This window comes from Bubalus kerabau, chromosome 3, assembly GCF_029407905.1.
Source record: "Bubalus kerabau isolate K-KA32 ecotype Philippines breed swamp buffalo chromosome 3, PCC_UOA_SB_1v2, whole genome shotgun sequence".
NCBI classification, from domain to species: Eukaryota; Metazoa; Chordata; class Mammalia; order Artiodactyla; family Bovidae; genus Bubalus; species Bubalus kerabau.
This window is the reverse complement of record NC_073626.1, coordinates 75,630,195-75,655,354: the sequence shown is the minus strand read 5'-3', so window position 1 is coordinate 75,655,354 and position 25,160 is coordinate 75,630,195. Positions and strand designations below refer to the sequence as shown.

The 25,160-nt window shown below is 45.2% G+C and overlaps 1 protein-coding gene and 1 long non-coding RNA gene across 6 annotated transcripts in view; one reads left to right on the top strand and one right to left on the bottom strand.

The window, feature by feature from the left end:
* Window positions 1-25,160, top strand: part of LOC129646265 (uncharacterized) — a 78,263-nt gene that overhangs the window by 15,250 nt on the left and 37,853 nt on the right. For 4 of the 5 annotated variants that reach the window (XR_008711811.1, XR_008711812.1, XR_008711813.1 and 1 more), the window contains one exon: window positions 186-351. The exons of the other annotated variant lie outside the window; for it this stretch is intronic. This is a non-coding gene — a long non-coding RNA (uncharacterized LOC129646265). Of the gene's footprint in view, window positions 1-185; window positions 352-25,160 lie in introns of those variants that run through there. 5 annotated transcript variants of the gene reach the window in all.
* On the bottom strand, window positions 5,361-24,266 carry CHRNA1 (cholinergic receptor nicotinic alpha 1 subunit). Its single transcript, XM_055572180.1, has 9 exons — window positions 24,152-24,266; window positions 19,045-19,190; window positions 18,890-18,934; window positions 17,771-17,880; window positions 14,426-14,621; window positions 11,694-11,931; window positions 8,863-9,086; window positions 7,259-7,498; window positions 5,361-6,947 (listed from the first exon to the last, which is right to left on the bottom strand). Exons 1-9 carry the CDS (start codon window positions 24,192-24,194, stop codon window positions 6,816-6,818), a joined length of 1,374 nt encoding a protein of 457 aa, XP_055428155.1. The 5' UTR covers window positions 24,195-24,266; the 3' UTR covers window positions 5,361-6,815.

The window sequence follows — 25,160 nt, the reverse complement described above, 5'->3', positions numbered from 1 at the left end:
CTTGATTGTAAGTTTTAGTTGTCTTAGGTTAGGAATCAGTGAAAAGCTATATATGCTGGATATGGGTCAAAAATGACTATTATTTGCAAAAAATTTATAAAGAAATGGGAAGAAAAGATACTGCAAGACTCAGATACTGATTGGAAATAATCTTCAAGTTATCCTCAATCTCCCATTGTTTTCAGTTTCTCAAGAAGAATGAATGACATGAAATACAGCAGAATATTAACCCATATAAAGAGACTTCTCTGATGGCTCAACGGGTAAAGAATCTGCCTGCAGTGCAGGAGACACAGGAAATATGAGTTTGATTCCTGGGTCAGGAAGAACCCTGGAGGAGGAAGTGGCAACCCACTCCAGTATTCTTGCCTGAAAAATCCCAAGGACAGAGGAGCCAAGCAGGAGGGCTACGGTCCATGTGGTATCAAAGAGTTGGACATGACTGAGCGACTGAGTACAGCACAGCACAGCACAAAAATGAAGTGTATCCAAACATTGTAACGTAAGAAAAAAAGAAATAGGATCTCTGCAGATGAAATTGAATTAAAGATCTTGTGATCAGATAGTCTTTCGGACCCACCCTAAATTCAATGACAGGTGTTTTTTATAAGAGACATAAAAGCAGATGACACAGGTGGGGCGGAGGAGCAGGTCACTGAAGACAGAGGCAGAGATTTGCAGTTATGCTGCCGCAAGCCAGGGAACAGCAAGGGTTGTGGCAGCCTCTACAAGCCAGGAGTGAGGTGTGGAGCCTGCCCTTCCTCAGGCATCCAGAGGGAACCAGCCTGCCAGCACCTTGATTTTGGACTTCTGGCCTTGTCTTGTTCAGCTCTGGCTGTCGTAACAAAGCACAACAGACTGGGTGGCTTAAACAACAGAAATCAACTTCATCACGGTTCCAGAGACTAGAAGTCTGAGCTTAGTGTACTGGCCTGGTTGGGTTCTGCTATGGGCCCTCCTCCCGGCTGGCAGACCGCTGCTGTTTCACTACGGCCAGCACATGGCAGAAAGAGCAACAGACAGCAAGCTCTCTGGTGACCTGCCTTAAAAGGGCACTAATCCCATTATGAGGGTCCCACTCTCAGGACTGCATGTCAACCTGAGTTCCACAAAGCCCCATCTTCACATACCATTGCCTGGAGGGTAAGGGCTTCAACATGAGAACTTTGAGGGGACACAGGGCAGGCCATAGCAGAACTCCGGAACTATAAGAGAATAGCTGTCTGTTGTTTTAGGACACCCCAGTTTGTGATGGCATCCTTTGGTACCTGAGACAGTGGTCCTCCCAACTCTCCCAGCACCCTTCCTCAGTGAGACCACCAATCCAAGAGAAGATTTAGGGGCTCAGTGGGACCAAGGCAGGTCGTGTGCTGGGGGACAGCTGAGGATGTGGGCAAGTGGTGTGACAGCGGCCTGGGCATCCTGGATCCAGATTCAGTGGCCCCGGGAGGATGGGCACTGGGTGGCTGGGAGCTGTCATCGATGCCCCTGGCCTTTGGCCTCGTCACTGAGGGTGGGGGCCTGGCCGTGCACTTGGTGATGATTTATCAGCAGGAGCCCTTCCTGGGTTTCCTCCTAGACTTGCAGCCTGGGCCTGCAAGAGGCACTGGGCCAAACAGCCCAACACCTGGCAGCCATCCTGGGGAGGCATCCAGGGTGCAGCAGTCCTACAGAGCGGGTGCCACATTGCACATGGTAGGGCATGGGGCCTCATGGTAGTGCCCATGGTTGGCTATGGGGAAGCTCCAGTGCCCGTCTGGTACTCAGAGGAGCCCCCCCACAACCTCACTCAGAGCATGACCACACACCAACATCAAATGCCTCCTGTAGTCTTGTACCTGGAACCTACCTGGAGAAGAAAGAAGAAAGTGGGGGGATTGGAAACTGCAGCCCTAAGTTGAAAATTTTGAGGTCACACCCCCATCCATGTGCCTCTATCCTCGAAGATGGAGAGACAGTCCAGCTGCTCCCAGGAGGCCAAGCTGACCTCAGCAAACCAGCCCGCATGGGGCCGGAGCCCCCTGCACTTGGCAGTGGAGACCCAAGCAGCTGACTTGTGAGGGATTGTCCTGAGGGCAGATCGGGCCCTGCTGCCCCCTTGTAGGCATGTGCACACCCCCCGTGCTCAGCCCTGATCCTTCACACCCTCTCCTCGCCTGCTCCCTCCACTCATGGAACATCTGGATCTGAGAAAAGGACGACAAACCCAGCTTCTGCAGTTCAGTTCAGTCACTCAGTTGTGTCTGATTCTTTGAGACCCCATGGACTGCAGCACACCAGGCTTCCCTCTCCATCACCAACTCCCAGAATTTACTCAATCTCACGTCCATCAAGTCAGTGATGCCATCCAACCATCTCATCCTCTGTTGTTCCTTTCTCCTCCTGCCTTCAATCTTTCCCAGCATCAGGGTGTCAATTCTTCACATCCGGTGGCCAAAGTATTGCAGTTTTAGCTTCAGTGTCAGTCCTTCCAATGAATATTCAGGAGTGATTTCTTTTAGGATTGACTGGTTGGATCTCCTTGCAGTCCAAGGGATCCGCAAGAGTCTCCTCCAACACCACAGTTCAAAAGCATTAATTCTTTGGTGCTCAGCTTTCTTCACAGTCCAACTCTCACATCCATACATGACCACTGGAAAAACCATAGCTTTGACTAGACAAACCTTTGTTGGAAAAGTAATGTCTCTGCTTTTTAATATGCTGTCTAGGTTGGTCATAGCTTTTCTTCCAAGGAGCAAGGGTCTTTTAATTTTATGGCTGCAGTCACCATCTGCAGTGATTTTGGAGCCCAAGAAAATAAAGTCTGTCACTGTTTCCCCATCTATTTGCCATGAGGTGATGGGACCAGGTGCCATGATCCTGATCTTAGTTTTCTGAATGTTGAGTTTTAAGCCAACTTTTTCACTCTCTTTCGCTTTCATCAAGAGGCTCCTCAGTTCCTCTTTGCTTTCTGCCATAGGGTGGTGTCATCTGCATATCTGAGGTTATTGATATTTCTCCCAGCAATCTTGATTCCAGCTTGTGCTTCCTCCAGCCCAGCATTTCTCATGATGTACTCTGCATGTAAGTTAAATAAGCAGGGTGACTATATACAGCCTTGACATACTCCTTTTCCTATTTGGAACCAGTCTGTTGTTCCATGTCCAGTTCTAACTGTTGCTTCCTGACCCGCATACAGGTTTCTCAAGAGGCAGGTCAGGTGGTCTGGTATTCCCATCTCTTTCAGAATTTTCCACAGTTTCTTGTGATCCACACAGTCAAAGGCTTTGGCATAGTCAATAAAGCAGAAATAGATGTTTTTCTGGAACTCTTTTGCTTTTTTGATGATCCCGCATATGTTGACAATTTAATCTCTGGTTCCTCTGCCTTTTCTAGAACCAGAGATGAAAATTGAGGCAACCGGTGGAGGCAGACCTTAGACAGAGGTGGAGACAGTGATCGTAGTGATTGGCAGACAGAGGCGGGGGCAGGTGATTTGGGGGAGCAAGAGATGAGTAATTCAGGTGGGGGGTAGGCTCAGTGGCTCTGCCCACTAAAGAACTGGAACAAACCTAGAGCTCAACAACAGAAGTGGGAGAAATGACTTTGAAAGTGGTGAGCTGAGAACCAGGAGCAGGGAAACTCAGGCTTCAAAGCAAGACCCAGTAGCTGGGGAGTGAGGGGAGACCTCTGGCCATGGGCAGGGAGGCCGCCTGAGCTCCTCTGCCCCGCCCCTCTGCCCCAGAATGAACACGATGGCATCGTGGTCCACAGTGATCGGAGCCAAAGCCAAATACCCACCTCAGCCCCGAAACTTCTCACCATCTGATTTAATTGTTCATACATTTTCCAATTTAATAAAATCCCAGTTCTGACAACTAGAGAAGAAAGAAAGAAAGAAAAACGTAGGGATTCCAAGTCTGAACAATTCCTTCTTCCATCTTCAATCTATAACAGCCTCCCTACTCCCCACCCCCAAGAACTCTTGTCTTGTTCCAGTTTGAGGATGCTCCTTATTTTCCCCAAAGTCACCCCTTTACCCAGACACACTCATTGATAGGGCCACACAGGGGCAGGACAGGGCTGGGTGCTCACCTCTAGGGGGGACAGATCCCAGAACCATCTGTCTCCCCTCCCATTTCATCAGGAAATCAGCCCTTAATGAAGGGAAGAGATCCCAAAGGTGAAAGTCCGCAACTTGGTGACAGATTGATGGAACAGGTATTTAGGGGCTGATGGAGCTTCACACTGTGATGTTCATATCTACTCGGGGCCTCCCTGCTGGCTTCCAGGCCAGGGGGTGAGCAGGTAACATGTTGGAAGGTCTCACTGTAGGGAGACAAATGGGCTATTTGATATAAAGGAAATAGCACGAGAGCAGGAATTAAGAGAACTGATTTGTCACTAACTAGCTCTGTGACCTGAGGGAAGTCACTGACCAGGGAGCCTCAGTTTCCTTGTCTTTAGAATGGACAACATGACTTTTAAGTTCCTTCTCTGGATCGTTAGTGAATCCTGGGGGACTGCGATAAATTAGGCAAGCAGATTTAGGTACTGAATCTCTCTTCCCCTCTTCGTTATCTAATTGTTGTAAAATATACAGAACATGAAACTTACCAATTTTTAATTTTTTTTATTATGGTCAAATGCACATAAAATTTACCATCTTAACCATTTTTAAACATTCAGTTCAGTGGCATTAAGTACATTCTTGATATTGTACACCCACCACAACTATCCACTTTCAGAACTTGTTCATTGTCTCAAATTGAAGCTCTACCCACTAAGCAACAACTCACCCCTCTCCCCAAACCCTGGTAATTGTAATTCTGTTTTCTGTCTCTATGAATTCGACTACTCTAGGTACCTCCCATAAGCAGAATCATACAATATTTGTCCTTTCAGATCTGGCTTATTTACTTAGCATAATGTTTTCCAGATTGATCCATATTATAGTATTTATAAAAACTTCATTCCTCCATACATTTGCTCTTATGCTGATGGACATGGGTGGTTTTTTACCCTTTGGCTATTATAAATAATGCTGCAGTGAATATTGGTATCCAAGTATCTGTTCAAGTCCCTGCTTCCAGTTCTTTTGGGTGTATACCTAGGAGTGGAGTTGGTGGATCATATGATAATTCTATGCCTAGATTTTTGAGGAAATGCCAAACTGTTTTCCCTTTAGTTTACTCGTAAATGAGGCACTCAATCCTGCCATGGGTGTGTCATGGGGAATGCCAAGGAGACCTAGATTGAAATCGCCTGAGTTCAGAACTGTGGTGTTGGAGAAGACTCTTGAGAGTCCCTTGGACTGCAAGGAGATCCAACCAGTCCATTCTAAAGGAGATCAGTCCTGGGTTTTCTTTGGAAGGAATGATGCTAAAGCTGAAACTCCAGTACTTTGGCCACCTCATGTGAAGAGTTGACTCATTGGAAAAGACTCTGATGCTGGGAGGGATTGGGGGCAGGAGAAGAAGGGGATGACAGAGGATGAGATGGATGGATGGCATCACTGACTTGATGGACGTGAGTTTGAATGAACTCCGGGAGTTGGTGATGGACAGGGAGGCCTGGCGTGCTGCGATTCATGGGGTCACAGAGTTGGACATGACTGAGCGACTGAACTGAACTGAGTTCAGACAGGTTGCCTGGTACTGCCATTCCCCACTCTCTCTGGTACCGATGTGGATCAGATGTGTTCTGGGGATGATGGTCATTACTGAGCCCAGGGCTGTACATTTTCTAGTACTGGGGTGCACTGCCTGTGGCTAGTAGGTTGCTATGAAGAAAGGAAACAAATTTTCTCTCCTACTCATGTGTCCAGAATTGTGGAAATGATGATATGTGCACACATTTGTGATTTAATTCATAGAACTAGAACCTCAAGCAGGGTTGGGATAAAGACTGGGGGAAAGGCAGGGAGAAGGCTAATACTAGGACTGAACCTCTCAAAAACACTGACCAGAGTCATAGGATAGCCCAGATGCAGCCAGGGTTGATCCAAAGAGCAAGTGAGCAATGAACCAGCCCAGCTCAGAGCTACTGTGAATCCACATGGGTTCAAATGTCAAATGTCTGGGTTCAAATGTCAGTTCTACTTGCTAGTTTGGATAATGAACTTAACCTCCCTCAAGTTCAGTTTTCTTATTTGTAAACTAGGGACATTTACAGAGTTATGAGGATTAAAAAAAAAAAAAAACACCATACATGTGATCTCATTCCCACAGTGCCTGGCCCCACACTCCATGCAGGTTAGTTAGTCTTTTCCCTCAAACCCCAAACATCAAACTCAGGTGCTGTGTTAGATTGGGAAGACATTCCCTCACCTCCAAATTCCAGAAACCTCAAAACTTGGGGTTTTGAGGCAGTTCGTATTTTGGTGGCCATTCTAGAATTTCCCTGTTGTCTTTCTATTGCTTTCCTTCTCTCCAAGTCAAATGCTTTATCTTTGGGGGACTGGCAGATGGGGCTTTTTTAGTAAGTACAAAACTGACTATTAAGCAAAGAATAGACTCTTTGCTTAAAATTAAAAAAAAAATTTTTTTAAACTAACAGAAAACCTCAGTTATCATGGGCAAAATTCTTCCAGATGCTGCTGGAAATGAAAGCCTTTTGTAGCAATCCAGGTTCACTTACTGTAAAGGATTCACTCTCCAGGCAGCCACAGCAGGAGTGAAGGGAGAAGCAATGTGAACACGCTTGGAGGCCATCACCTTATGTAAACATAAACTGTTGCCATGAATAATAAATACATAAAATTAAATATTTGATAAATGAGCATGTATCCAACTAGACAGATCTCCCTGGTTCGGAGGTTCAGCCCAGCTTTCCACTCATCCTTGCTGATTTAATTCAATGAGCCGACCTGCAAACACAGCCAGGGTTCCGATGATGCAGACGAGCATGAAGACTGCCAGGAGAATGTGGTCCATCACCATCGCAACGTACTTCCATTCCTCAGCCGCCTGGGAGAGAGGAATGTGTCAGAATGTCCTGAAGATGATGGCGGACTCCCAACATTTGTGCTATCCATCATCCAGGGGCCCTTTGACTGTGGATCCTCCCTCCACTGGCACTGTGATCTTTATCTTTTAAAGAGGTTATTCACAATGTGATGACTTGCTAAGATGGCCTAGGGCGTCATCAGGCACATCTTACATCAGTAGCTGCCCCTTGAATGCCAACCTTCCCATCAAGCCAAACCCATCAGATGCTCTGTGCTTAAGCACATGACCATTTAAATCCCAAGGCGCGGATCTCAAGCCACAAAGCTTACGTTATTGGACTCCTGATCTGACTTCATGGTCTCTGCGATGTATTTGATGCCCTCAATGGCACTTTTCACCTCGGGGTGTTTGATCAGGGGAGAGTGGAAACCCATTGGTGGAGGCCCTGGTTTCCCAGAAATGTCAGAAATATCGATGTCTTCTGTAAAAATCTTTTTGTCTTGTTTTTCTCTGGATGGTCTTTTCATCGTGGAGAAGAACATGATATTTGGGATAGTGTCGATAAAAACCTAATACAAAAGAAGTCCAGGTATGGGAATTATTGTCAGCAGAGCAAGCATCAAACTATGATTTTGAATAAGCACTGAGACCTTGGGCAAGTCATTCAGGTTCTCTAGGCCTCAGCTACTTTTGTCCCTAAAACAAAACGACCATACTAGATTTTCTCAGATTCATCTATGTCCTGTGGCCTGTTAAATGACTACAGCTAATAGAGATGATCCTGTAATGCCAGAAGTTGGCCACTGGAGGGAGCAAGTGTGCAGCTATTGGACTCCTAAAAAACTACTGATGCTTAAGCTTCCAGACCTCCTATAAGCACGTGCTTTCTTCAAAGCCCCTATTCTCATGACCAAAAGATTAAAGGGCCCCTCCTGCCAAAAAAAAATTTAAGGTTCCAACCCCACAAAACAGCTAGACTGTTTTCTTCTGTTTCTTGTTCCTGAAGAAGTGTAGCATAGGTATTGTTGCATTCGTGCTCAGTCATGTCCGATTCTTTGTGACCCCATGGACTGCAGCACTCCAGGCTCCTCCGTCCATGGGATTCTCCAGGCAAGAATACTGGAGTGGGGTGCCATTTCCTCCTCCAGGGGATCTTCCTAGCCCAGGGATCAAACCCAAGTTGCCTGTGTCTCCTGTATCAGCAAGCAGGTTCTTTACCTCTGCTCCACCTGGGAAGCCCTATAGATATTGCTAGGAGTTACTTAACAGCCTTTAGAGAAGCAGAGACGACTTCTCCTCCCAAAAGAATGCATTGCAAACAGTAGTTTCTCAGTCAGTTCATGGCAAATCTTTTGCATTGTGCACAAAAACTGGGACATTCGTGTCTGTGTGGATGTGTATGAACTGATACACCTGAAATTTTAACACATTTTAAAATTCAGTAAAATAAATGTGTGAGACCAAGTTCTTCATTAAAACTTAACTTTCTGATACTCTCTCATCAAGCCCAGCCACCCCACCCCCCGCCACGCCAGTCTCCAGCCTTTACTCCAGTCTCAGCAGATGATTCCACCAGCAAAGAAATAGTCAGTCTGTTCACATACAAACAGGTCAAGGTTTCATGGTATTTGAATTAAAAGACAGTGATTTATTTGTCTTTTCTAAACAAAGAGATTCTTTAAGGTTGACATTGAAGTGGGCTTTGTTAATTCTGGTTTTCTTATCTCCCTGGGGAGGCTGCATGAGTTATTTATCTTCAGCCAGAGTCCAGAAAAATTCCTCCCGCAAAGCCCCTACAGCCCAAGAAAGCCTTTCTGTTTCTAAGTGCCTAGCAGGGTTACCTAGGACGCCAGTGGCCGTGTGGAAAGGGAGACTTGCGGCTGCCCTCGAGGGAGCAGCTGCCCTGTTCAAAGTGTCCCAGTGCCTTACTCACCTTCCTCACCCACTCGGGCATGACGTGGGTGCTGGGGGAGCGGTGGTGCGTGTTGATGACGATGACGGTGATGATGATGGATGCGATCACAAACACCATGGTGAACAGCATGTACTTCCCAATCAAGGGCACGGCGCTGGAGGTGGAAGGGATCAGCTCCACGATGACCAGAAGGAACACGGTCAAGGACAGCAAGACAGAGATGCTGAGGGTCATCTTCTCTCCTGGATGAAATGAGGAGGAGACAGACACAGCAACCCACCTGTTATGGGCTAAACTGCTCTTCCCCCCACATCTATAGCGCTTCCTAGGTGGCTCAGCCGGTAAGGAATCTGCCTGCAGTGCAGGACACCTGTGTTCGATCCCTGGGTTGGAAAGACCTCTGGAGGAGGGCATGGCAACCCACTCCAGTCTTCTTGCCTGGAGAACCCCATGGACAGAGGAGCCTGGCGGGCTGCAGTCCGTGGGGTCACAAAGCATTGAACACAACTGAAAAACTGACAGTAAATTTATATGTTGAAGCCCCAAACCCCAGCACCTCAGGGACTGTATTTGGAAACAGGGCCTTTACAGAGGTAATTAAATTAAAATGAGGTCTTAAGCTGGGTCTTCAGTGACTGGCGTCCTTATCAGAAAAGATTAAGACACAGACAGAGAGAAAAGGCCATGTGAGGGCGCAGGGAGAAGACAGTCATCTGCCAGCCAAGAAGAGAGGGTTCAGAGGAGACCAATGCTGCTGACACCTTGAGCTTGATTTCCAACCTCCAGAACTATGAGAAAATAAATTTCTGTTGTTTAAGCCACCAGCCTGGGGTCCTTTGTGAAGGCAGTCCTAGCAAATGAACACACCAGTGAAACCCAAGGGTGAGAGAGGAATGTGACTGGCCTGTTCTCAAAGCCTCACACTGGGGAGTTTTTTTTCTGCAGTATTTCCTATGAGACCCTGGCACTTAACTCTGCTGACAATGGCAAGTGGCAGGCGTTTCCATCGGATGCTGCCAAGCAGGAAATGCTACTTCATGTCATGCCCCAGAATTCTATTTCTTGGTGGAATCCAGGGAAACCAGAGAGGTTCTGGGTGGCAAGTGAGAACCCAGATGGCAGTTTTTCTGTCTGCAGCAGAACGTCGTAAACCTCACGAAACTGAACCGCAGGCTGGCCTACTTGTTACTCAGCAGATGGATGTGTAGGTCAGAAGTACGTGTATCTTTCTCACTGTGGAAGCAAGCTGCAAGACCAAAGCTGGGAAAGGACAAAATCAATGATTTCACACCACTCACTTTCTCATATTCTCTAAGGAGATGACTTGTTTTGTGTGTGTGTGTGTGTTTTGATTTTTTTTTTTTTTTCCACGTTAAGGGCCAAGGGATTCCCTTTCCCCTGAATCTTTTCCCCAGGCCCTACAGTTTCAGGGCAAACAATTCCCGGATGGTGTCTTGCCTGGACAAGTAAACAAGAAAGCCTGGGAGTGAATGACTCTGGAATAGTTTTGTGGGGATTGATCAGCTTCGAGGCAGTAAAGAGCCTTTGGAAGGGACTTTCCTTGGGCTGGTCTTGCTGTTTGTGTCCTGGGAAACCCTCATGTGGCCCTGATTTCCAGTGTGGAACTTTGCCCATTCTGGATGTTTTCAGATGTTAGTGACATACACAGGATCCGGCGTGGACGCAAACAAGAAGTTGTCAATTTCTGGTGGATAGGAAGGTCTTCAAAAGTAAAAAAGGAAACAGAATTATAAGTGTAAAATATGGATCAAAGTACATCAAATTTCTCGATTAGTGATAATAGTAACTAACACTGTCTCACTTTATCAAACTATCTCACTGTTCTAAATGCTTTTCTAGCATAAATCATCTAATATTGACAGAAACTCTGTTTAGTTTCCATAGTTTCCCGCCTAGTGTTTTCTCTCTTCACTTTGAGAAACTTCATTTGATTAGAAAGTTGAAAAAATATGTGTGATCATTTGTTTAAGAACAAACACAATCCCCTAGAACATACATTCTGTGGGGCGAATTCTGCCTTATTCTTTACCTTATCCCTGTCTTGCAACAGTTGTTTAAAAGGTATGTGTTGAGTGAGTGAATGTGTAAGCTTTTTTTTTCCTTATTGGAAAGTTGGATTTAGACTTTTGTGGGTTTTTTTCTGTGGCATTTTGATACAGTTGTTTTCTGGCATATGGACTATCTTACTATCTTTCTTTTTTTCCTACTTGTCTCCCTTACATTGTTTGAGAGCAGTGACTTGCTGGCAGATATGCGTGTTTCCTTACCCCCTTTTCTCTAGATTGTTGGTGTCTGGTGAAATTATGTCACAGATGTGATTACTCAGTAGGAGGCCCAGGCTGATACAGGAGAAAGAATTGCCACTTGGGAAGTATGGTCTTATGTGTAAAGATACTGCCATCTGGAAAAGAGACACAAGAGCTATTTTCAAGCGGCAAGCAGTAGACAAAAGAGGCAAGACCTGGGTGAGTCACAGAGAGCAAGTGACTTCAAGGGGGAAGGGGCCCTGGGAGTGTCTGTGGCCCATGCCTTGCCCACATGTTTCAGGGCACACAGCAGGTATTCAACAAATAGGTGCTGGTGGTTATTCACTTAACCAGAGCTGTGTGTGCACCTTCAGGGTCCCATTCAGCTCTCTGCCTGCCCTGCTGTCTGCCCCAGCAGCCTTCACCCACGTGGCCACTCAGAGCACGCATCCTTCCAGGGCTGGTGCTTTGGGTCTGTCTGCCTGCATTTGTTTATCAGCCATGGTTATTTCTGGCTTCCCCTAAAATAGCAGCGCGTGATCCATCAGCGTCAGCAGCCGCCACCATGGCAACTGCACCCACCTGAGTCTGTGGGCAGGTAGAACACCAGGCCAGTCAAGAAGGAGAAGAGCAGGCAGGGGATGATGACGTTGACGATGAAGTAGAGGGGAAGGCGCTGCATGACGAAGTGGTAGGTGATGTCCAGGTAGGGGGTGGAGGGGCAGCATGCGTAGAACACCCAGTGCTTCCAGCCCCTCGACTCCTTGATCACCCATTCTCCGCTCTCCATGAAGTTGCTCAGGTCTGGCTGGTCACTCTCCTGAGAAGACGGAGTGAAACTTTGACAGCCCAGCCTTGTCACCATGAGGAGGGGCAGGGTTTCCTAGTCAGCTGTGACAAAGCAACAGATTCCAGTGCCGTCACATACCTAGGAGGGGATCTTGTGTATGGTCCTTTCCTATAAAAGAAGGGGGGTTGGGGACTTTCCTGGTAGTTCAGCAGATGGGACTTCACCTTCCAATGCAGGGGGTGTGGGGTTGATTCCTGGTTGGGGAGGTGGAGTCCCACATGCTGCTCTGCCAGTGAACCAAAACAGTACAGACGTGATATTGTAACAATTCAGGAAGGACTTTGAAAATGGTCCGCATCCCCAAAAAAATCTTTAAAAAAATAAAAAATAAGTGGGTTGGGAGTATGGAGATTTTTTTCCATGTTGACTATACATTCAAGTTTCCTTGGACCTTTAAGACTAGCAAGGAGAGACAAGAAAGCCTTCCTCAGTGATCAGTGCAAAAAAATAGAGGAAAACAATAGAATGGGAAAGACTAGAGATCTCTTCAAGAAAATTAGAGATATCAAGGGAACATTTCATGCAAAGATGGGCTTGATAAAGGACAGAAATTGTATGGACCTAACAGAAGCAGAAGATATTAAGAAAAGGTGGCAAGAATACACAGAAGAACTGTATAAAAAAGATCTTCATGACCAAGATAATCACGATGGTGTGATCACTCACCTAGAGCCAGACATCCTGGAATGTGAAGTCAAGTGGGCCTTAGAAAGTATCACTACGAACAAAGCTAGTGGAGGTGATGTAATTCCAGTTGAGCTATTTCAAATCCTGAAAGATGATGCTGTGAAAGTGCTGTACTCAATATGCCAGCAAATTTGGAAAACTCAGCAGTGGCCACAGGACTAGAAAAAGGTCAGTTTTATTCCAATCCCAAAGAAAGGCCATGCCAAAGAATGCTCAAACTACCACACAATTGCACTCATCTCACACGCTAGCAAAGTAGTGCTCAAAATTCTCCAAGCCAGGCTTCAGCAATATGTGAACTGTGAACTTCCAGATGTTCAAGCTGGTTTTAGAAAAGGCAGAGGAACCAGAGATCAAATTGCCAACATCCACTGGATCATCGAAAAAGCAAGAGTTCCAGAAAAACATCTATTTCTGCTTTATTGACTATGCCAAAGCCTTTGACTGTGTGGGTCACAATAAACTGTGGGAAATTCTGAAAGAGATGGAAATACCAGACCACCTGACCTGCCTCTTGAGAAATCTGTATGCAGGTCAGGAAGCAACAGTTAGAACTGGACATGGAACTAGAGAATGGATCCAAATAGATAAAGGAGTACATCAAGGCTGTATATTGTCATCCTGCTTATTTAACTTATATGCAGAGTACATCATGACAAACGCTGGGCTGGAAGAAGCACAAGCTGGAATCAAGATTGCCAGGAGAAATATCAATAACCTCAGATATGCAGATGACACCACCCTTATGGCAGAAAGTGAAGAGGAACTAAAGAGCCTCTTGATGAAAGTGAAAGAGGAGAGTGAAAAAGTTGGCTTAAAGCTCAACATTCAGAAAACTAAGATCATGGCATCTGGTCCCATCACTTCACGGCAAATAGGTGGAGAAACAGTAGAAACAGTAGCTGACTTCATTTTTCAGGGCTCCAAAATCACTGCAGACGGTGACTTCAGCCATGAAATAAAAAGACGCTTACACCTTTGAAGAAAAGTTATGACCAACCTAGGCAGCATGTTGAAAAGCAGAGACATTGCTTTGCCAAAAAAGGTCCGTCTAGTCAAGGCTATGGTTTTTCCAGTAGTCATTAATGGATGTGAGAGTTGGACTATAAAGAAAGCTAAGCACCGAAGAATTGATGCTTTTGAACTGTGGTGTTGGAGAAGACTCTTGAGAGTCCCTTGGACTGCAAGGAGATCCAACCAGTCCGTCATAAAGGAAATCAGTCCTGAATGTTCATTGGAAGGACTGACACTGAAGCTGAAACTCCAATACTTTGGCCACCTGATATGAAGAGCTGACTCACTGGAAAAGACCCTGATGTTGGGAAAGATTGAAGGCGAGAGGAGAAGGGGATGATGGAGGATGAGATGGTTGGATGGCATCACCGACTCAATGGACATGAGTTTGAGTAAACTCTGGGAGTTGGTGATGGACAGGGAGGCCTGGCGTGCTGCACTTATGGGATAGCAGAGAGTTGGACACGACTGAGTGAATGAACTGAACTGGAAGCTTTAAAACCTATTAGTGCCCTCGCTCCGCACTAGGCTGATTCAATCAGAATTATTGGGTCTGAGTCTGGGCATAGGAAATTATGTAAGCCCCAGATGGTTCTCTTATGTAGCATGTCAAGAACTTGCCCAAGCAATTGAAAAGCATGAAAGTAGATGATCCCCAAAGAGCTAATGGATGCAATGAGCCTGTGATAATGTAGGGGCAGAATTGGAGACCTAAGTCTTGCTTTTGCTGCATCCAAACTCCTCCCAAGGGGTCATCACATACCGGGTTGATGACCACCACGGAGCCATCATAGGTCCAGGTGCCCAGCTTCATGCTGCAGTTCTGTTCGTCAAAGGGAAAGTGGGTGACGATGATCTCGCAGTAGCTTTTAAAGATGGCGGGAGGTGTCCATGTGATGTGGCCGGTGTAGTCCAGGAGCACTTTGGTGAACTTGACGATGGCAAAGTCACCATCTGCACTACAGTTGGGATAAAAGAAGAACAGGGCTCCAAGTGACAGATGAACCTTCAGTTCTGCTTAGGGATGTTAACAGGAGACAGCTGTTAATTATTCAGGTGCTAATTATAGAAGCTTTCTTTTGAGCAGCATTGCTTTTTATCTATGGCCGTGTTTTCCAAATTTGCCTGATAATAAGGATCATGGGGTGCTTGTTTAAAATATAGATTCCTGAACCTAGAAAATAATACAAGTGAATCTATATACAAAACAGACTCACAGGTATAGGAAGCAAACTTATGATCAACAATGGGGAGGGGGAGGGATAAATTAGGAGTATGGGGTTAACAGATACAAACTACTATACTTAAAATATATAAGCAACAAGGATTTACTGTGTATTACAGGGAACTATACCCAATATCTTGTAATAACCCATAATGGAATTTATCTGCAAAAAATCCAAATCACTATGCTGTACACTAGAAACTAACACATTAACTATACTTCAATTTTAAAAAATTAAATATAGATTCCTGAGCACTGAATCTAAGCACTGAATCAGGATATCTGGGAATGAATCTGAGAATGTATAGTTTTAAAAAACTAACTGGTAACACAGATCCACAGCATCCCAGACTTTTTCTTCCCAGTCCTCAGTAGTATTTGTAATGTTGAATAAGTGAAAAGCAGAAGTGTTATTTGCTCAGTCGTTTCCAACTCTTTGCGACCCACAGACTGTAGCCCACCAGGCTCCTCTGTCTATGGGATTCCTCAGGCAGGAATACTGGAGACTGTAGCCAGTCCCTTCTCCAGGGGATCTTCCCAACTCAGGGATCAAACCCAGGTCTCCTGCATTGCAGGCAGATTCTTTACTGTCTGAGCCATCAGGGAAGCCCCAGTCTCCATCTGTGCCCTCTCTGATATACTTTAAAAGTTAATTGGGGTTGCTTCTCTGGTGGCTCAGTGGTAAAGAATCTGCCTGCCAATGCAGGAGACACAGTTTCGATTTCTGATCTGGAAAGATCCCACAGTAACTAAGTCTGTGTGCCACAGCTAGTGAGCCTGTGCTCTAAAGCCCATGAGCCACAACTACTGAGCCCACACGCCCCGACTACTGAATCTCCTGCACCCTGGAGCCCGGGCTCGGCAACAGGAGAAGCCCCTGCCATGAGAAGCTCGTGCACCACAACTAGAGAGGAGCCCCCACTCTCCTCAACTAGAGGAACAGCCCTTGCAGCAACGAAGAGCAGAATAATTAATTTTTAAAATACTTTAAAAAACTCTTTTACAGAAGTTAATTGGGAGGAAAATCCAGGAATTTTAAATAAAAATATGGCTAGTGGCTCATTACTATGATAAGCAGGTTAAAGAGGGTTCTATTAGCTTTGAAAGAACTATTTAGACTCCAGTGGAGGAGGATCACAAACTCAGATGCCTCTAGGCCAGGCAAGCGAGGAAGGAGGGAGAGGTGAGCCTCACAAAGGAAGAGCCCCTCACCCCGGCAAGGAAGTGTGTCTGCATGGGAGTGAAGGCTCCCTGTTGCCTGATATTTGATCCTTCCTTGGAAGCTGGAAATCTAGATTTCTAATCCAAAGTTTTCATATTTTTGAATGTTGGAATTTTCTAGAGAGGCTAAAGGGCTTCCAAGGCGGCACTAGCGGTAAAGAACCTGCCTGCCATTGTCGGAGACGTGGAAGACACGGGTTTGGCCTGGGTCGGGAAGAGCCCCTGCAGAAGGAAATGGCACCCCACTCCAGTGTTCTTGCCTGGTGAATTCCGTGGACAGAGGACCTGGCAGGCTGCAGTCCATGGGGTCACAAGACTGAAGCAGCTGAGCATGCATGCAGAGGGGCTAAAAATTCAGGTTTTGATGTATTTTCCTATTTTCAAATGTTGGCAATAATTTCTCATTTGAAAAAACAGCATGGTGGATACTGAAAAATAAGAAACTCTCCCTGCAGATCTACTCATCCCCCAAATGGTCTGTCCCCTAGGGCCTTGGCAGAGAGCAGGATAGTATAATTAGGGGCTGAAAAGTGGGTGGTGTCTGCCTGGTGCCCCATATGGATATGTCATGCCTCATTTTATAAACCAAGAAATTTTCTCCCCATTGATTTTTCCTTGGGACTGAGAAGAGGCTCTATCCAGAAAACTATGCAGCTTTAGACCCTCCCAACAGAGCTGAGGGGGAGGATGGCCTACATTTCTCCTTCCAAGCAGGTGAAATGGGATTCTCTCCCCTGTGAGAGTGTTTCTAACTGATCTGATCTAAAGGACCAGAGGGTTTTAATTGCTTCGCTTAGATGCTAAGTGAAAGATAAACTTAACCCTGAGAGATAGACACTTCTTCCTTATCAGCACACCTGTCCCAAAGTTTACACAAAATGATGGGATACTTTGGCTCAAGCTTGAATCCCAGGTCTGATTGGAAAATATGCAATAAAATATCAAAGTTGGGGCGGGTCACCTTAAAGGGTATCATGTCCGCTAACTAGCCCTGGCCATCTTCCCTGGAGAGTCTGCTAGTATGCACAGCCTGCTTGCCCCAGACGCGTGCTGCAGACTGTCAGGCCACAAATCCTCTAGGCCAGTGTCGAATGCTGCTGCCTGGAAGGATGCTGTTTGCAAGGAACATTCCCTGACAAATGAAGGGCGTATGATAATGAGCGTGTCATTAAAGCAGAGTGTCTTGAATCACATTATAATTTCACAATGTGCAGTCTGTCACAGAGCCCAGCGGATGGGCTACACAGGCATCCCGGGCCATCAGCAGCACGCTGCGTCCTGGGATGCCATGAGGAGGTGACGAATAACAACCCCACGAGGTTCAGACCTATTGGTCGGAAGGACATTTAATTCCAAGAAACTCAATTATAGGATGTTTGGGTTCCTTGGACAGTTGCCACATACCCTTCAGGAGTTCTCAGGGATTAAATGTCCCCCACCCCACAGCCCTGATTCAATTTGGCTCTGATAATTGTTTCTATTCATAACATGAGACACCATATGGCACCCCTAGCATGTCAACTTGGCTCTTGGTTTTTAAGGGTTATTTAATGTGAACAGTGGTGAAACGCCTACCGAGAGTGGCAGCCCTTCCGTGAGGGCACCTGGGCTCCCCCTCCACCCTCCGAATGTCTGCCTTCTCATCCTGGCTGTTTTGCTCACTTGTTATAAAGAACGAGGTCTGGGCGCCAGATCTTTTCCGAAGGAATGTGAATTTTTTTCACGCCACCATAGTCATCTGGATTCCATTTTAAGTTGTAATCCACCCATTGCTAGAAATGAAGACATTTTTAGTCAATGGAAAACAATGAAAAAATCTGGGGTTATCAAGAGCTCTGATGGACATGGTAACTCAGGTATGGACAGAAATTGTGCTCCGGTAAGAAGGGTTTGATTCAGAGTTTGGCTTTCACTTGAGTAAGAAGTGAAAGCACATACAGAGCATCGAGTACATGCTGGCACAATTATAGGCATTTCAACCCATTTTCATCATTTAGTCCTCACAGTGTTCTCATGAGGGAGGAGTGATTATTGACCCCATTTTACAGATGAGAAAACAAAGGTAGCCCCAAGTCATGCCCACCTTAGCAAAGGAGAATGACCCTATTGTGAACGTTTTCCTCAAGCAGGCAACCTCACTTTTTGAAAAGTGCTATATTTTTACTGCATTATAAAAGTTACATGTGCCCAAAGCAGTAAATTTGGTTAACACAATATTGAACTGTCTCCCCCAAATTAATACAAAGTTCTAATCCCCTGTGCCTCAGAAAGCGACCTCATTTGGAGATAGGGTGTTTATAGAGGTAATTAAGTTAAAGTGAGGTCATTAAGGTGGGCCCTAATCCAGTATGACTGGTGTCCGTATAAGAAGGGGGATGTTGAAGAAGATGTATATTCAGAAAGAAAGTCATGCGAATGTGAAGACAGCCAATCTAAGCAAAGGAGAGAGGCCCAGAGCAGGTTGTCCCTCACGACCCTTAGAAGGAACCAGTTGTACCAAGACCTTAATGTTGGGCTTTCGGCCTCAGAAACTGTGAGACAGTAAGTTTCTATTGTTTAAGTTGTCTAGGTTGTCCAGCAGACCTAGCAAACTAATACATACAGTAAAAGCACAAAGTTAAAATAATAATAGTAATGAACACAAAACATCCCACTACCCCAAAATATCTGCTTTCAACATTTTGGTGCACATCCCTGTTACCCAAATTGATTTCCTCTGGGTCCATGTTAAATTTCAGAGTGAATAAGAACAACGTGAACACACTTATCTAGCTGCATTACCTGTTTCAGACGAACATTGGTTGTCACGATCTGATTTACTTCATCCTGAAAAAAAGATAAGGCCCATCTTTAGGGGGACCAGTGGGGAGCTGGAGAGGATGCCCCGGACTGGGTGGTGTGGGTGCTGTGGGGCGCTGGGCACTCTCTGGTCTCACCACGTTGATAAGCTGTATCAGCTGCAGGCCCACCGTGACCTCCACGGCCTGGCGGTGGTCTTCCACGGGCCGTACCACGCTGTTGTAGCCTTCAAAGAGCTTTGCCACCAGCCGAGTCTCATGTTCGGAGCCCAGGACGAGGCCAGCTGGGATGGCAAAGGACACACTCACCGTCAGAGTCCACCCCCACGCTCTACACACACTAACGTGAACATATATCTGAATCACGGTGCTGTATACCTGAAACTAACACAATATAATAAATCAACTATATTTCAATTAAAAGACAAAAAAGCAAACAAAAAATGTGTACGTGAACGTTCATAGCAGCAATATTTTAACAGCTATGAAAATAACACAAATGTCCATCAACAGATAAATGAATAAACAATTTGTGGTATATCCATACGTTAGAATGTTATTCAGCCATGAAAAGGAATGAAGTTCTGATACATGCTGTAACATGAATGATCCTTGAAAACATTATGCCAGAAGAAGTCAGACACAACAGGACATGTATTGTGTGATTCTATTTATATGAAATATCCAGAATAGGTAAATCGGTAGAACAGAGTCGATTAGCAATTACCAGGGACTGTGGGGACAGGGAAAGGGGAGTAACTGCTAATGGGCCCAGGATGTCCTTCTGGTGATGAACGAGTTATGGAATTAGATAGTGGTGATGGTTGCTTAACATTGTGAATATACCTAATGCCATTGGATTGTGTGCTTTAAAACGGTAATTTTATGTAATGTCTATTTTACCATGGTAAGCTTTACATATATATTTATGTATTTTTATCATAATTAAAAAAAAATCATCTATGTCCCAGTTAAGTTGCTAAGAGAGAAAATCACATATTCTGTTGACCTGGATTTGGGTCTCCTATTTGGAGCATATTTAATTCCAAGGAATGTTTACCACATTTTCCTTCAGGATGAAGGGCAATATCATGCGGTATTCTCAGAGCCCACAGCTTTTAGGCGTCCAGCATGACATGGTCTTCGCTGGTGAGCAGGCAGAGAGACATTCTCACCTGAGGTTCCGAGTGGTGGACTGACTTGTCTGTGGTCACGCGGCTAGGGCATAGCTCAGGTTAGAGCCCGTCACTCTGCACCATGCTCCTGAACTCACTTTTAATGTTATGATCGTGCTGTGGGCTGTCCTGGAAATTGTACAGCTACATGTGCCGCTATTCCTCTGAGAAAATGTGTTCCAAATTCCAAGCGCCTTATGAAGGATCCCTGTAACTCAAGCCCTGGTGGTTTGGGGATTGCCTGTTCAGGGCTGGGAGAGGAAGTAGACACACAACCCATCTGCCCGGATTCATGTAACCAGATCTCCCCTTTCCGCAGGTTATTGCTGAAACCACACCTTTTCTCCCGGCCAAGACAACTTTTAAAATGAAATGAGTGAGATGCTCTCCCTTTTCCCCCCCCGCAGTTGTGTTCAGATTAATTGATCACGTCTAAGGCAGGTTATTATTCTTTTTATTATTTTTCTGCTTGGATCCTAAGTTTGGAAGGGTTTGTCAACAAAACAATTATTAAGTAAAAAGTAGTCCCCTTTTCTATTTCTATTGATCAACAAAAATAATCACGTATCCAACTTGTTTTGTGTTAAATACTCCTCTACATGCTTTATATGTACTAAAAATTTCAGTCCTCATAACAATGATAGTATATACTGTCATTATCCTCAATTTACAGATGGGGAAATTGAGACCCAGATTTCATCGGTGGTAGAGCCAGGATTTACACCCAGAGTCTATGCTCTCAACCATTATTTCTCATCCAGAGCTTTAGATCAACTTGAAATGACTAATGCTCTATAATGAGCTGAAACATTTTCATCCTCCCCAAAGTAGGCTTTAATTAGCCTGTCGAGCTTTATTAAAGGTCCTATATTTGTGATATGTTATTGAATCCTTATAAAATTCTATGAGGTCAGTCTTTACTCCTACTTTAAAGATGGGAAAACTGAGGTCGGAACAGCAGAGACACATGTCATGGCTCCCAGCTAGTTACAAGTGGGATTCTAAGTGGAGACGGTCAGACACAAGGACCTGTATACCTCACCACTTCCCTAAAGGCAAGCATATTGTGTCCATTCAACGTTTTGAAGCTTTCAGTGTTGCTAAAGTGTCTTCACTATGACCTTCCTGGGCTCTGTGTGTGGAACTTCCAGCTAGCCTAGCTTTTCATTTCTAGTTTCTCAAAATGTCTGAACCCAAAGGGTTCATGCAGAGCCTTCACATGGCAACTCCCCCAGACCACCGGCATTGGAGACCCCTTAGAGCTGCATGTTGTCTGATGGAGTTTTTGCGGTGGCCCCTTGGGACACAGAAATCCTCTGTCTTCTATGGTTTGTCTACCCCTGGCCTCACCCAGCCCACAGTGGGGGCAGGGGGGTGCTGGCATGGATCACTTCGAGCCTCGGCCACTGGGTTTCAGGTTATTGCTTTGATGTTATCTTGGGCTGCTTATTTTTAAGTGACAGTTTATTCCAGTTTGACAGGAAGAACATACTAGAAAGCAGCAGAGAGAGCAGATGATCAGCATTATGTGGCAGGGAAATATGCAGGCGGACCCTAAGGTCAACTAGGGAGCAGGGAGGACTGGGGAGCCTGGCATGGATGGCATTCCAGGGATACCATTCCCGCCCTTGTGCCCTTGCCAAGGACAAGGGTCCCTGTACCTTCTGCCATGAGTTTCTAAGGAATTCCTAAGGTCTCAATTTCTTAGACCACATTCACTGGTATTCTGTTCTTTTTTCCTCCTCAAAGCAGGGCAGAGTATCACTCAAAGTTTTATCACGTAAAGGACTTGAACTCAGAATTCTAGGTTTTGTTCCCAATTCCAGTGTGGTCTGGAGAATTGGACAATTTCTTCACAGATTCAGTAAATCACAGTAAATACTTTCTTTGGAAGGCAGGTATAAATTGACAAACACACAGATAAACACATAAATAATGTTGAAATTTCCTTTTTCAGCAAAATCATGTTGGTCATTCTTATTCAGATGGGGGCAACACTAATTCATTCATGTATTTGTCCAGCATTTGCTGCATGCAAAGCATTGTCTGAAGAGCTTTGAGGTTTTCAGACATGAATCTGACACAGATCCCGTCTTCCTACTCTCATGGACATCGACATTTGTCATTTACATAAATAACTGTGAACAAGTTGGAAAGCAATATGCCATAAGGAAGGTGGCAATGAAGAGCTTGAGATTCCTGAGCTGGGAGAGAGGAAAGGTTGTAATGAAAGTGCTGTATAAATAGAACAGAGATCATTATGTGTTAAGCTAATACCGGAAAAAGTGTCACTGATATGAATGAGAATTTTGCCCTCAAGGGATTGAATCAAAGCAGGGGGACCAGCCACAATTTCAAAGTGTTCTTTTGTATTGTACTGGTCCACTCTGTATTTTTATTTGGGCGACAGCTTGCTGTGTTGGGCAAAAGGAATTCTGTCCTGTTCTTCCCAGGTGGCTCAGTGGTAAAGAATCCACCTGCAAAGCAAGAGACACAAGTTTGATCCCTCAGTTGGGAAGATCCCATGGAGAAGGAAATGGCAACCCACTCCAGTATTCTTACCTGGGAAATCCCATGGACAGAGGAGCCTGGTGGGCTACAGTCCATAGGGTCACAAAGAGTTGGACATGACTGAGCGGCTAAACAAAAACAGTGACCCTGGGTAATTCTTATCTTGACTGGTGCTGTGTCTCTGGCTGCCTTTCCAATTTCAGGGTATATTTTCTGACTGTGCACATAAAAAATGAAGTCTGATCACATTCCAAAGTTTATACATCAGGGGGCTTTGGGATGGTCCCAAAGTCAGTTTGAGAGGGTCACTTTATGTCTCTTAGCTTCAGTTTCCCTATAATAAAAAAAGAGATGTTGGATTGCCTCATCTTGCCCTAAATTTCCATGAATCATCCATGTGAACTGACATCAAACTCTAGGTTTGATCTACATACATATCACATACTTTAAAAAAAAATAGTTAAACATGAATTTCTGGAGGTTTTTGGTGTCCTAAGAGATCGCTTAAAGATTTTTAAGTGTAAATATATCACTTAAGAATTTCCATTGAGTGTGGTGTTTGCAAACACACACACACACACACCTCACCACCACCATCACCACCAGGCCAGCTTTGGTTGGATTGAGTCCAAATCCCACAGGATATAATTTACCAGAGTTTAGGCTATTTCCGTCAATTCTGCTACTGAAAAATACTACTAATAAAACTCTTCACCTCTTTTGCCCAGAAGACCTGTGTTTGTCAGAGCAATATTGGAGAAGGGAAATCACAGCATGTCAGCCGTCTTGTTTCTCAGTTGGGATGATATCACCAGTAAACTTTTATATGAAACAATCAGCCAACATCTATTTCCCTCAACCGGAAGTTTGGGATTCAGGATAGCATTTCAGTGGCTGCATTGTGACACAGTCCAGAGTTGAATGCAGGTCAAGGGCTGTGCAAGATTTTTATGGGTTCAATTCAAACCCAAACTCACATAGAGTAATGTCCTTAAAAAAATAAAGGGCAGGAATGCATTCATATGAATTTTTTTTAACTTCAGGAGTTTAAAAGCTTACAAAATAGTTCTTCTCTCATGGAGAGTTTAGTTGTGGTTATGAATAGGTTTCTCCCTCCAGCACATGGAGCTGTCAATCAATCCTCTTCATTTTCAGAATTCTCCTTAAGCCATAAAAGGACTAGTTAACTGTATTACCTGTGATCATAAGTCACCCTGCTAAGTCCCTATAGTTGTTCAAATCTGATAGTGACTTCGGGATGGTAGAAGAGGTGCTGAATCCCATCATCCAGGTGACTCAGATACAGACACTGATGGAGGGAGAGAATGGCGGGTTTACTTTGTAGCTTTTGAGCAGGCAGCTCCTATTTTAACTGGATAACCCAAGCAAAAAATCTTTATCTGCAAACACAATCAAGCCAACATCAGTGAGGAGCTGACAGAAGAGCCTGGGACTGGTGAAGCCCTGCCATTCTTTATTCCCATCAAAGAAGCAAGACTCTGGTTTGGGGGCTTCTAGAGCCTCAGCCTCACAGGAGAGCCCCCAGCCCCGGCGCTTACCTGAGCAGAGTCCGAGGAGCAGGAGGAGTGGCCGGGGCTCCATGGGCTGGTGGTGGAGTGGCGGCCCGCGCTGCTTGCTGGCACTCTCTGGAGGGACACTCGGCTGCCGGAGGGTTTGGAGAGTGAGTCGGCCGAGCTGAGCTGTTGTTTTACACCACCTGTTAGTGGCAGCGACAGCTGCGTTGCCCAGAGTTCCAGAGCCCAGGGCTGAGGTGGTTAACGTTATTACAGGGTGTATGTTTTACACAACTGCTGGATCTTTGACAAGCTGAGTGGGTACTGCACTGTGATTTAAAATGCACCATGAGTCTGTTCTTAATGAAGAAAAAATGTTTCCCTATTGAATACATTATTTTGCATGATGAGCAACCCCCCTCCCTTTTGTACGAATCAGAACCTCATCTGTGTGGATTGATCTGATCAGGACGACTTGGTCTGAGTAGATAGTCAGCTGTGTGTGTAAGACTTTATGCTAAATCACAAAAGTCCACATTCTACTAAAAAAGGAAAATTTTCTTGTTCCTTCTAGGCTGAGAGTGCCAGGGACTTTTATGACTGAATGAATCTGAGAAGAGTTTGGTTCATCCTGAATCAGTTGCTGGAGAGAATTCCATGTTTGACTGGGTTTGGTTTTAAACAACGGTGACTTCTGTAAAATTGATTTTACGACGGCCCCCAGAGTGCCTGTTCCAGCCCACCTCTAGCAGGCAATGCCTGTTCCGCAGCGTACCATTAGTGACAGCAAACAGCCCCCCTCCTGTGGCCTGTTATTCAAGTGAAAAGTAATTATTGGGAAAAGTGCCCCTCTGCGTAAGCGCGGCTCCAGGCTCCTACTTCCTGCCAGCATTCCTCTGCCTACCCTCACTCAGGAAGCAAGGAGCAGAGTGGTTCCGGTTTTCAATTTATTTAAAAAAAAAAAAATCTCCAAAACCTGCCATTAGTAATTGCTCAGTCTGAGAAGGATTTCTTTCTTTCTTTTTTTTTTAACCAAAATAGAAAAGGGAGCAGT

Coding starts and splice junctions, on each gene's coding strand:
- CHRNA1 (XM_055572180.1), bottom strand. CDS start 24,194: ATGGAGCCCCGGCCACTCCTCCTGCTCCTCGGACTCTGCTCAG. Junction 17,881..18,889: donor CCAATGTTCGTCTGAAACAG/GTAATGCAGCTA, acceptor CTTCATTTCTAG/CAATGGGTGGATTACAACTT. Junction 6,948..7,258: donor CAGATCAGGAGTCCAATAAC/GTAAGCTTTGTG, acceptor CCTCTCTCCCAG/GCGGCTGAGGAATGGAAGTA.